This window comes from Pinus tabuliformis, chromosome 3_1 (assembly GCF_031772625.1).
Source record: "Pinus tabuliformis cultivar Carrire ecotype Pingquan chromosome 3_1, CPIR1, whole genome shotgun sequence".
In the NCBI taxonomy this organism is placed as follows: domain Eukaryota; kingdom Viridiplantae; phylum Streptophyta; class Pinopsida; order Pinales; family Pinaceae; genus Pinus; species Pinus tabuliformis.
The window spans coordinates 853096947-853110181 of NC_142301.1; the positions used below are offsets into that span (position 1 = coordinate 853096947).

At 38.0% G+C, this 13235-nt stretch overlaps 1 protein-coding gene and 1 long non-coding RNA gene across 2 annotated transcripts; both read left to right on the plus strand.

Moving 5' to 3' along the window:
- Positions 1 to 221: 221 nt before the first annotated feature.
- LOC149190227 (pentatricopeptide repeat-containing protein At2g13600-like) lies at positions 222 to 4070 on the plus strand. The gene is made up of 4 exons (XM_089410456.1): positions 222 to 2048; positions 2291 to 2440; positions 3148 to 3609; positions 3852 to 4070. Exons 1-4 carry the CDS (start codon positions 222 to 224, stop codon positions 4068 to 4070), a joined length of 2658 nt encoding a protein of 885 aa, XP_089266582.1.
- Positions 4071 to 12080: 8010 nt separating this feature from the next.
- Positions 12081 to 12805, plus strand: LOC149190228 (uncharacterized). The gene is made up of 2 exons (XR_016255965.1): positions 12081 to 12227; positions 12400 to 12805. It is a non-coding gene; the product is annotated as an uncharacterized LOC149190228 (long non-coding RNA).
- Positions 12806 to 13235: the final 430 nt, after the last annotated feature.

A 13235-nucleotide genomic window follows, 5' to 3' on the forward strand; every position in this document is an offset into this window, starting at 1 on the left:
ATTTACACCTGAGAACTTGTTTTCGGTGAAAAATTTATTTAGGCATTTTACGAAAATTTTCTTTCTTCATTCCAGATCTAGTTCAGAAATGCGCCAAATGTAGCTTCAGCCTCCTAAGATTTTTGTTTTAGGAATGGCCTCAGCGAATGCCATAGCCAATACTGGTAAAATCAGTAGTTTTACCCCACACGGTTCTGGATCAAATGTCTGAACGTAACGTTATGTCGTGGACAGTGATGATTGTGGCTTATAGCAGGCATGATCATAACGAGGAGGCTTTTGATCTGTTTTATCAAATGAAACGGGTAGGTACCAAACCAAATGAGTTTACCTTTGCCAGTATTCTGTCTTCTTGTGCCCACATGGGTGATCTTGAAAAAGGCAAGGAGATCCATGAAGAAGTGATTAGGGGTGGATTTGAGTCTTATGCTTTTGTGCAAAATGCCCTGGTGGACATGTTTGCAAAATGTGGAGAACTGGAGTTTGCACGCCGTGTGTTTGACAAAATTCCCGAACCAGATGTGGTATCATGGAATACCATGGTGGCTGGATATGCTCAGAATGGCCAGCTTGTGGAAGCCCCGAAAATGTTTGAGAAAATGCCTGAAAGAAATGTCGTCTCGTGGAATGCAATGATTACGGGATGTGCGCAGAATGGATATTTTCAGGAAGCCTTGGATCTCTTTTGGAAAATGCCCGAGCCGAATGTGGTGTCTTGGACAGCCATGCTTGCATCTTATGCCAGACAAGGGTATGGGCTGGATGCCTTGACATTTTATTGTAAGATGCAGAAGTCTGGTGTTAGGCCAAACAAGATCACATTTGCCAGTCTTCTAGGGGCATGTGCGAGCATGGGTTCGCTTGAACAAGCGAAAGAGATCCATGAAGAAATAATTAGAAGTGGATTTCAATATGATGTCAATGTTGAGAATGCCCTCATAGATATGTATGCAAAATGCGGCGGTATTGACAATGCATTGATTGTGTTTGACAAAATGCCAAAAAGAGATCTGGTCTCATGGAATGTTATGATTGCAGCATATGCTCAGAGTGGATATGTTGAAGAGGCACTGAAAGTCTTTTGGAAAATGCCCATAAGAGATGTGGTATCGTGGAATGTAATGATTACAGGATATGCACACAATGGGTATCATGATGAAGCCTTGAAACTGCTTTGGGAGATACCCGAACAAGATGTCATCTCATGGAATGTTGTGATTGCTGGTTATGCACAAGCTGGGCGCACAGAGGATGCCCTGAAGCTGTTTCAACAAATGCTGCTGGCCGCTGTGAACCCAAACGTAGAGACGTTTGCTGTTACTCTCCCGGTGTGTTCCGACTTGGCAGCTCTCGAAGAAGGCAAAGAGATCCATGAAGTCATCATTAGAAGTGGATACAGCTGTGATGCCTTTGTGGGAAGGGCTCTTGTAGATATGTATTCTAAGTGTGGGTGTCTAGAGAGTGCACAAAGAGTATTTGACAACATACATTACCGAGACGTTGTCTTGTGGACTGCAATGATTGTAGGGTATGCCATACACGGATGTGCTAAGGAAGCCCTTGAGCTGTTTGAAGGAATGCTACAGTTGGGTATGAACCCAAATCATGTCACATTTCTTGGTGTTTTGTCTGCCTGCTGTCATGCAGGGCTGGTGGATGAGGGCTGCCAGTACTTTGATTTAATGAGTAAGCATTATCACATTACACCTGTGATGGAACACTACAGCTGCATGATTGACCTCCTTGGCCATGCTGGGAGGCTTGATGATGCCCAAGAGCTTATCAAGAAAATGCCAGTAGAACCTGGTGTTACTGTGTGGGGTTCATTACTTGGTGCCTGCAGAATCCATAAGAATATAGAATTAGGAGAATATGCAGCAGAACGGCTTTTTGAATTGGATCCCGAAAACCCTTCACCTTATGTTCAACTATCCAATATCTATGCTACCGCTGGTATGTGGAATGACATTGGAAAGGTGCGAAAAATGATGAAAGCCAGGAGGTTAAAAAAGAATCCGGGATGTAGTTGGCTTGTGGTTGGTAAACAGGTATATGCTTTTGCTGTGGGAGACAGTTGACATCTAAAAACTAAAAAGAAACATGGTGAGATTTTATGAGCTAATAACTGGAAGAAAACCAATCAATGACAAGAATCCTAAAGGCCAAGAAAGCTTGGTTATGTGGGTAGGGCTCTAGTGCCCTTGCTTGTTTTGTATTTGATAATTTTGGATTCTTTTGGTTTCTTTGTCTTGGTTCAAAATCTTAATCTCTTGTAAATTTCAAAATTTAGGCAAGGCCATTACTGGCAGCTGGCTCTGTAAAAGAACTTGTAGATCCACTTTTGGAAGATGCTTATGACATGAGGAAGATGAAGAGAATGGTCATTTGTGCAGCATGTTGTCTGAGACAGGCAGCTCAGTTTCGACCTCGAATGAACAGAGTAATCACTCTTATTCTCATTAGTTGCATATATATGTTTCAGTTTCTGATGTCAAATTTAGTTGCTTGAGACATTTCCTTTCCTGTGAGGAGTTAGTGCTAGAATTGTTTTTTCCCATAACAAAGAATGGCACATGGAATATTGAGTTGATATCCTTCTGACATAGAGTAAAGGGTGTTTATACCTAGTGTTTAGGTCTAAACATTTGTTTAGTAGTTCAATTTGTGAAATCATCACCCTTAAACAGGTTAGCCCTAAATGCTGATGGTGGATTATGGCAAAATATTCAAAGCCTCAATTGCCAATAATCTCTTTTTCCATTAATGAAATATAATATTCTTTGAATATTAGCAAAAGAGATTACATCGTATCTCAAACCAAAGCTTCAGTATGCAAATTACCCCTCCCTGAATAGGCAAGAAGAGCCAGCTAGACCCGGTGCCATCTGAGAAATGGACCAAGATGAGTATCATGATGTATATTTTGTATAACTACGACACATTTGGTGTGGGACTGGCTCTCTTTCCCAAGGGTAATAATCAAATTGTAAATCTCTCCTTGCAGAAAGTTTAAAGCCTTGGTTGCCCTTGTGTTGCACACAGATAGGGCACTCCTTAGACAATTTAATTACCTGCACCAACAGAATTCACAGAAATGGCAGCCTGAATCAGTTATAAGCCCTTGAGCTGTTTGAAGGAATGCTACAGTTGGGTATGAACCCAAATCATGTCACATTTCTTGGTGTTTTGTCCGCCTGCTGTCATGCAGGGCTGGTGGATGAGGGCTGCCAGTACTTTGATTTAATGAGTAAGCATTATCACATTACACCTGTGATGGAACACTACAGCTGCATGATTGACCTCCTTGGCCGTGCTGGGAGGCTTGATGATGCCCAAGAGCTTATCAAGAAAATGCCAGTAGAACCTGGTGTTACTGTGTGGGGTTCATTACTTGGTGCCTACAGAATCCATAAGAATATAGAATTAGGAGAATATGCAGCAGAACGGCTTTTTGAATTGGATCCCGAAAACCCCTCACCTTATGTTCAACTGTCCAATATCTATGCTGCCGCTGGTATGTGGAATGACATTGGAAAGGTGCGAAAAATGATGAAAGCTAGGAGGTTAAAAAAGAATCCGGGATGTAGTTGGCTTGTGGTTGGTAAACAGGTATATGCTTTTGCTGTGGGAGACAGTTGACATCTAAAAACTAAAAAGAAACATGGTGAGATTTTATGAGCTAATAACTGGAAGAAAACCAATCAATGACAAGAATCCTAAAGGCCAAGAAAGCTTGGTTATGTGGGTAGGGCTCTAGTGCCCTTGCTTGTTTTGTATTTGATAATTTTGGATTCTTTTGGTTTCTTTGTCTTGGTTCAGAATCTTAATCTCTTGTAAATTTCAAAATTTAGGCAAGGCCATTACTGGCAGCTGGCTCTGTAAAAGAACTTGCAGATCCACTTTTGGAAGATGCTTATGACATGAGGAAGATGAAGAGAATGGTCATTTATGCAGCATGTTGTCTGAGACAGGCAGCTCAGTTTCGACCTCGAATGAACAGAGTAATAACTCTTATTCTCATTAGTTGCATATATATGTTTCAGTTTCTGATGTCAAATTTAGTTGCTTGAGACATTTCCTTTCCTGTGAGGAGTTAGTGCTAGAATTGTTTTTTCCCATAACAAAGAATGGCACATGGAATATCAAGTTGATATCCTTCTGACATAGAGTAAAGGGTGTTTAGACCTAGTGTTTAGGGTTGTAATCTAAACATTTGTTTAGTAGTTCAATTTGTGAAATCATCACCCTTAAACAGGTTAGCCCTAAATGCTGATGGTGGATTATGGCAAAATATTCAAAGCCTCAATTGCCAATAATCTCTTTTTCCATTAATGAAATATAATATTCTTTGAATATTAGCAAAAGAGATTACATCGTATCTCAAACCAAAGCTTTAGTATGCAAATTACCCCTCCCTGAATAGGCAAGAAGAGCCAGCTAGACCCGGTGCCATCTGAGAAATGGACCAAGCTGAGTATCATGATGTATATTTTGTATAACTACGACACATTTGGTGTGGGACTGACTCTCTTTCCCAAGGGTAATAATCAAATTGTAAATCTCTCCTTGCAGAAAGTTTAAAGCCTTGGTTGCCCTTGTGTTGCACACAGATAGGGCACTCCTCAGACAATTTAATTACCTGCACCAACAGAATTCACAGAAATGGCAGCATGAATCAGTTATATATGTTCTTTCAAAAATATATGGATTTAATAATGCAAATGCTATCATATTTCAGGTATCTGGCTCCAGAATATTTCATGTATGGCAAGGTTAATGAGAAGATGGACGTGTATTCCTTTGGAGTAGTTCTTCTAGAGCTAATAACTGGAAGAAAACCAATCAATGACAAGAATCCTAAAGGCCAAGAAAGCTTGGTTATGTGGGTAGGGCTCTAGTGCCCTTGCTTGTTTTCTATTTGATAATTTTGGATTCTTTTGGTTTCTTTGTCTTGGTTCAGAATCTTAATCTATACAACCTTATTGTTAGTATGATCAACCTTATTTTAATATATAGTGTGACAAACCGTATGTGACAGGCAGGTGGAAAACTTTTCTCGCAATTGACTAAGCGACGTCCTGCGAGCCAGACTTGAGATGGAAACCCTCGTCAGAAGTATATGCTTGGCTCTTTTCCAAACAAATGAAGAGTCAATGAGGTTTTGTGTAATCACTTCTGGTATCGTATTGGGTTAACCCACCCCCTTTTTGATTCCAATAAGCAGAGGTGGTCACTATGGTAATCCGATTTCAATTTGTAGTTAGAAAATGGGGTCACAACTTTCCATATTTTTTGTTTTGTTTTGTCTTTTTACATCAAACAATAGTATATTTATTAGAACCATAGTCAACTAAACAAACAGGAAACAATTTATTTGACAGGTGGAAGAAGTGATAGGCTTAGAGCAATTGAATTGTAGGCCATGCTTCTTGACAAATTGATGAACAGATGTCTCCTTACTTGAGATTTAGGTTGGCACCATGGCACCATCCTGTCCATCATTATACACTAATCTTGTCATTATCTTCTTCACTGTGAATGACTGGCCTGTTCCCTGCAAATAGATCTGAGCATAGAGGAGCCAATCCAAGAACAGTAATCTCTAGCACAAGACAATATTAATGATCTAAATACCTAATCCTGAAGCTTGAGTTTGATTTTTCTCTACTGGTTCTGAATCTCTGATTGAGAATCTCCCACTCGTCATTATCAAACCTTCTCCTTCATCATTGGCATCAGCTGCACTGCTGAGGTACTTTGGTTGGTTGTCATTGGACTTGAGAGCTTGAAGTTTCAAATGATTATAGTAACAGACAGCCAGAAAAGCCAGTCCACACCCACTCAAGTTTATGACTGTAACCTTTTCATTTATTACAGACAAAGATTATGTTATGAGCAGCCAGTCCTTGACAAGACCAGCAACATTCATAGTCAAGGCTGAAGTCTTTCCTATCAGAAGAAACACTGCAAGATTAAGAGCCAAGGCACAAGCAGAAATGTCATGTAATCCAAATCAAAGGAAGAGACCCTGATTATCAGAAATGGGTATTCTACTAAGGCCCAGGGGGTGCTGAGAAAAACAAGGCAACAAGGAGCAACAAAGATGTGATGGGATTCAACTTAATCCCTTTTGATGTTCGTGGAATTTGTATGAGAACCAATTGGGTAGTCTCACATGCAACTGCACTTAACTGGAGAATCACCTCCCATGCATTCATCTTGTCCTCCCCATAAGTTGAAATAGTAACTCCAATGGATATGGCCAACATATTGGCCTCGGGCTCACCTTTATAAGCTTCTTTCTTCAGGGAAACCACAATCAAATACACAGCAATGGGAATTAGAGCTTTCAGCATTTGAAATAATGATACTGAGAGGAAAACATAGGCAGAATTTGAAAACCAGAGACCCAAAGAATACACTTATCAATACTATGGGTTCAACGAGCTTGAAGACTCTTACAATAGAAACAGCCAGTGTTGAGTAGAAGCCCATGTGAATCATGGTGGGACTGATCACACTAAAGTTGTCAAGCAATGGCAACTCCAATGGATATGGCTAACATATTGGCCATGGCCTCACCTTTATAAGATTCTTTCTTCAGGGGAACTGCAATCGAATGCATATCAAATGGGCACAAGAGCTTTCAACATTTGAAATATCGATACTTTGAGAGACATGCACCAAGGGCTGCATCATTTAGGATTTGTACTCAGTTTAGGTGTCATATTCAAGGGGAAGTTGTTATGCTTTCCACCACTTCATAGATTGTTAGAGTGATGAAACAAAAGAGGCTCCCTCTTGAGGCTAGATTATGTCATTCATATCAGCTGTGTTGTTGATGTCCTAGCTCAGCCAGGTCTTGCCAAAACTCTGTTGAGGTTCAAAATTTATTATAAACTGAAATGTCTTCACAAGAATTGACCTCATAAAATGCCATAATCACAAGATATGCCATACATGGCTATGATTATGGCTCGCAAGACCCTTAGACTTTGAGCAATGAGGCTCGCAACATCACTTATGATTATGCACTCTACAATTCTATGACCAGCTGAATGTCAAGCAATTGAACCGCGATTTAAATCCTATTTTGTCAGCAATAAGTACTATACTTTGTCTTTATTTAGTGTAGAGAACCAAGCACTTATTCTGCTCATCTATAGAAGGGACAATGGTTGTTTGCCTATGAGGTATAAGGAAATCCTATCAGATGTTTTGTATTTTCGTATGGAATTGAATCATACTCCTGCACACTGTAACATTCATATATATCAACCTGTAGAGGCTTTAATAACACCTGGTATTCTGGTTAGTGATTTTATTGGACCTCATGTGCATATCCTACATGCACAGGATGGACTATTCATATGTTACAGGGTATTATTCTTATTATTTAGGGTGCACATCTTCAGGTGCTCAAGAACGATTACTAGAACAGTCAGTTAATTCTGCAATTTAAAGGATGAAAAAGGAGGTTATAGGAGTCTAGTTTTGGTTCTCATCCACAATGTCACACTAGTCTGCCTGGGCATGGTTCTCATGGTTTAATAGTGACTTGAGGAGTCATAATACCACATATCACTAAACACGAACAGCTAAGGTAGCCCAAGGACAATAGCCATCTTTACACATTAATTAACAGGTCTTACATTAATTATCCTAGGGGGTTTTAATACTTCCAAATGCTTAAAAAATAGTTAGCAGAGCATTCACATTACACATTCCAGCAATCTTTTCTATAAACCAACCAAATGAAGTCAGGAGAGCCCTCCTTTTAAACTATACAACCTTATTGTTAGTATGATCAACCTTATTTTAATATATAGTGTGACAAACCGTATGTGACAGGCAGGTGGAAAACTTTTCTCGCAATTGACTAAGCGACGTCCTGCGAGCCAGACTTGAGATGGAAACCCTCGTCAGAAGTATATGCTTGGCTCTTTTCCAAACAAATGAAGAGTCAATGAGGTTTTGTGTAATCACTTTTGGTATCGTATTGGGTTAACCCACCCCCTTTTTGATTCCAATAAGCAGAGGTGGTCACTATGGTAATCCGATTTCAATTTGTAGTTAGAAAATGGGGTCACAACTTTCCATATTTTTTGTTTTGTTTTGTCTTTTTACATCAAACAATAGTATATTTATTAGAACCATAGTCAACTAAACAAACAGGAAACAATTTATTTGATAGGTGGAAGAAGTGATAGGCTTAGAGCAATTGAATTGTAGGCCATGCTTCTTGACAAATTGATGAACAGATGTCTCCTTACTTGAGATTTAGGTTGGCACCATGGCACCATCCTGTCCATCATTATACACTAATCTTGTCATTATCTTCTTCACTGTGAATGATTGGCCTGTTCCCTGCAAATAGATCTGAGCATAGAGGAGCCAATCCAAGAACAGTAATCTCTAGCACAAGACAATATTAATGATCTAAATACCTAATCCTGAAGCTTGAGTTTGATTTTTCTCTACTGGTTCTGAATCTCTGATTGAGAATCTCCCACTCGTCATTATCAAACCTTCTCCTTCATCATTGGCATCAGCTGCACTGCTGAGGTACTTTGGTTGGTTGTCATTGGACTTGAGAGCTTGAAGTTTCAAATGATTATAGTAACAGACAGCCAGAAAAGCCAGTCCACACCCACTCAAGTTTATGACTGTAACCTTTTCATTTATTACAGACAAAGATTATGTTATGAGCAGCCAGTCCTTGACAAGACCAGCAACATTCATAGTCAAGGCTGAAGTCTTTCCTATCAGAAGAAACACTGCAAGATTAAGAGCCAAGGCACAAGTAGAAATGTCATGTAATCCAAATCAAAGGAAGAGACCCTGATTATGAGAAATGGGTATTCTACTAAGGCCCAGGGGGTGCTGAGAAAAACAAGGCAACAAGGAGCAACAAAGGTGTGATGGGATTCAACTTAATCCCTTTTGATGTTCGTGGAATTTGTATGAGAACCAATTGGGTAGTCTCACGTGCAACTGCACTTAACTGGAGAATCACCTCCCATGCATTCATCTTGGCCTCCCCATAAGCTGAAATAGTAACTCCAATGGATATGGCCAACATATTGGCCTCGGGCTCACCTTTATAAGCTTCTTTCTTCAGGGAAACCACAATCAAATACACATCAATGGGAATTAGAGCTTTCAGCATTTGAAATAATGATACTGAGAGGAAAACATAGGCAGAATTTGAAAACCAGAGACCCAAAGAATACACTTATCAATACTATGGGTTCAACGAGCTTGAAGACTCTTACAATAGCAACAACCAGTGTTGAGTAGAAGCCCATGTGAATCATGGTGGGACTAATCACACTAAATTTGTCAAGCAATGGCAACTGCAATGGATATGGCTAACATATTGGCCATGGCCTCACCTTTATAAGATTCTTTCTTCAGGGGAATTGCAATCGAATGCATATCAAATGGGCACAAGAGCTTTCAACATTTGAAAGATCGATACTTTGAGAGACATGCACCAAGGGCTGCATCATTTAGGATTTGTACTCAGTTTAGGTGTCATATTCAAGGGGAAGTTGTTATGCTTTCCACCACTTCATAGATTGTTAGAGTGATGAAACAAAAGAGGCTCCCTCTTGAGGCTAGATTATGTCATTCATATCAGCTGTGTTGTTGATGTCCTAGCTCAGCCAGGTCTTGCCAAAACTCTGTTGAGGTTCAAAATTTATTATAAACTAAAATGTCTTCACAAGAATTGACCTCATAAAATGCCATAATCACAAGATATGCCATACATGGCTATGATTATGGCTCGCAAGACCCTTAGACTTTGAGCAATGAGGCTCACAACATCACTTATGATTATGCACTCTACAATTCTGTGACCAGCTGAATGTCAAGCAATTGAACCGCGATTTAAATCCTATTTTGTCAGCAATAAGTACTATACTTTGTCTTTATTTAGTGTAGAGAACCAAGCACTTATTCTGCTCATCTATAGAAGGGACAATGGTTGTTTGCCTATGAGGTATAAGGAAATCCTATCATATGTTTTGTATTTTCGTATGGAATTGAATCATACTCCTGCACACTGTAACATTCATATATATCAACCTGTAGACTATTCATATGTTACAGGGTATTATTCTTATTATTTAGGGTGCACATCTTCAGGTGCTCAAGAATGATTACTAGAACAGTCAGTTAATTCTGCAATTTAAAGGATGAAAAAGGAGGTTATAGGAGTCTAGTTTTGGTTCTCATCCACAATGTCACACTAGTTTGCCTGGGCATGGTTCTCATGGTTTAATAGTGACTTGAGGAGTCATAATACCACAGATCACTAAACACGAACAGCTAAGGTAGCCCAAGGACAATAGCCATCTTTACACATTAATTAACAGGTCTTACATTAATTATCCTAGGGGGTTTTAATACTTCCAAATGCTTAAAAAACAGTTAGCAGAGCATTCACATTACACATTCCAGCAATCTTTTCTATAAACCAACCAAATGCAGTCAGAAGAGCCCTCCTTTTAAACTATACAACCTTATTGTTAGTATGATCAACCTTATTTTAATATATAGTGTGACAAACCGAATGTGACAGGCAGGTGGAAAACTTTTCTCGCAATTGACTAAGCGACGTCATGCGAGCCAGACTTGAGACGGAAACCCTCGTCAGAAGTATATGCTTGGCTCTTTTCCAAACAAATGAAGAGTTAATGAGGTTTTGTGTAATCACTTCTGGTATCGTATTGGGTTATTGTTAGAAGCGATAATTGGATTCGGATTCTCATCGAGTGAGTTGTTCTGCTTTCTCAATTTGAGAGGGTTTGTTTGGAGGGAAAAACGAAAGAGGACATACAAGAATAGTGAGGGGAAAGATGCAGAGGAAGAGGATTGAGAACATCGCCAGCAGGCAGGCTACATTTTCCAAACGTAGGTGGATTGCTGAAGAAAGCTTACGAGCTCTCGGTGCTCTGCACTGCAGAAGTTGAACTTGTGATTTTCTCCCCAACAGGAAAGCTCTATGAACTATTTTTTAGTGCAAATCCTACTATTTTGATTCTAATAATCATGGCTATGCAAACCTCATGAGATTCTTACTAATAACCCCAGTGGTGCAAGCCCTAGTAAGTTCGATGTTGAAAAACTTAGTGTAAAACCTCCAAATCGCTGGTTTTGTTGTAGTGCTTATTGGAGAGTATATAAAAAATTTCACACCTTTTTATGAGATATGGGAGGAAAACATGTTAAAGATTTTTAATAAATATAAAATCTCCAAAATGATGCTAGTTACGTGTGATTCTTTTTTCATTGTTTGTGATTATGAAAAATGAAACTCAATGTTTTTTCATTAGTGCACACATATTTCATTATATAATTGCATATAGAAAAATCATTCCAGAGCCGATAACAATAAAAGTGAAGAATTTATGGTCCAACGTTATATTTAAGGGAGATGTTTAAGGATTACGTTTGAATTTTGTTTTTCATTTTAAGACATTTGGAGCAAATATTAGGAAGGACTTTGAGAAAGGATTGTCCTTGATTTTCGAAAATGGAGTTGTTCCTTTCCAGCCATATGCCCCAAGTGACCATCAAAGGGAGAGCTCATATGTTTTTTGGATGTTTTCTTTATAGCCATTTTTTTACACATATCCATAGAGTCCCCATGCCATTGATGTGAATTACTTGTTTGGTTTTTTTTAACCAAAATTTTTACCCAAACAAGAAAAATTAAAAAAATGCCTCAAGATCAAAGACTGAAACAAAGACCTATTGACATACCTTTTAAAGTATGGAAAGAACTTGTAAAATCATATGAGAAGTTGGTAGCACAAAGAAAAGCCGGCAATGAGAGCATTCAGGTATTGAATTTTTCATTAAACATTATTTAGAATGTATTAATACTTATAAGTATCTTAGACATGTATTTGTGTGAAAATAAATTGAATTGGTTTATGTTTAAGGACAAGGCATCCAAGGCGAGGTTAACCAAGACAAAAGTCACTCATCGTAGTGGCCAGAAAGGTTTAAAAGCACTGATAACAACCTTTGTAAGTATATTAAACATGTGATATTTTTTTAATAAATTTTGTACTAGAAGAAAGTCATTGTTATCTAATTTCTCCCTATTTACTGATTGATAGGAACTAAAATATGGAAGACCTCCAAATCATTTGGAAAAGGAGGTGCTGCGGAAAAAGAGATGGGTTGAATTTGTTGTTTGGATGGACTCTATGGTATGTAATCTTAGTTAGATTTCCAATATACTTTTAAACCATATTTTCATTTTATTTTTTAGTACTATTAGATATTATATCTTACCTCATTTTATGGTTAACATTGTATAACAAAAACATGCGTTGTGTTATGTAATTAATACTAACATGTAATATTGATTTTTTTTGTCAGAATGCTATAGGTAATGATTGCCAAGACGATGATCCAAATTATGTTCAACATATATCAGGAGATGATGAGGATGAGGATGAGGATGATGGTGGTGAAGGAGGAGATGATGATGATAGTTGCGGTGTTGGTGATGATGTGGATCAGAGTAATGAGGATGGTCAAGATGATCATGAGGATGATCTTGGTGGTGGTAGCTAGGCATGCACATGCATTGTTTTTTATGAAGAAATTATTGTGTAGAATGACATTGCTATGTTTAGATGGGTGTTGTGAATTTACCCTATATCAATGAGACATTTTGATTTTGTAATCATACGATGAGTTTGATTTATGTATGTTGTTAATTTATCGTAGAATAACGATATTCATGAAATATTTTGATTTGTTAATCATATTTGAATTTTAATTGTTTTGATTAAAAATAATACTGATTTTATTAGTATTATGTTGCTATTTTATACATGTTTTGAAAATTGTTAATGACACATTGTTATTTTTTTGGATGGATGTTGTCAATTTCTCTTAAATTTCTTTACAAATGATTTTGAATTGTGATATCTGCTTTAATGATATTTAGAAACTATCATATATTTCACTATGAATCTATAAAGGGGGTCATATATGTAAAGAAAAATATACTCTATATAAGAAGTCAAACGTGGATGTAACCATGGATACAAAATTGAAAGTAAAATTGGATGTTAAACTAGGAATTAATACAAAATGCAAACAATTGACATACAAAGTGTTTTAAATTAGAAGTGAAAAATTGTGCAATAGTTGACACAAAGAAGGGAACAAAACATGGCATACAAAAGGATATCAAATTGGGCAAA

Excerpts from the sequence above, each read along its gene's own strand:
- LOC149190227 (XM_089410456.1), top strand. The coding sequence starts at position 222 with ATGTCGTGGACAGTGATGATTGTGGCTTATAGCAGGCATGATCATAAC. Across the intron at positions 2,441-3,147 it reads TTCGACCTCGAATGAACAGA|TTGGGTATGAACCCAAATCA; the intron begins GTAATCACTCTT and ends GGAATGCTACAG. Across the intron at positions 3,610-3,851 it reads GGCTTGTGGTTGGTAAACAG|GCAAGGCCATTACTGGCAGC; the intron begins GTATATGCTTTT and ends TTCAAAATTTAG.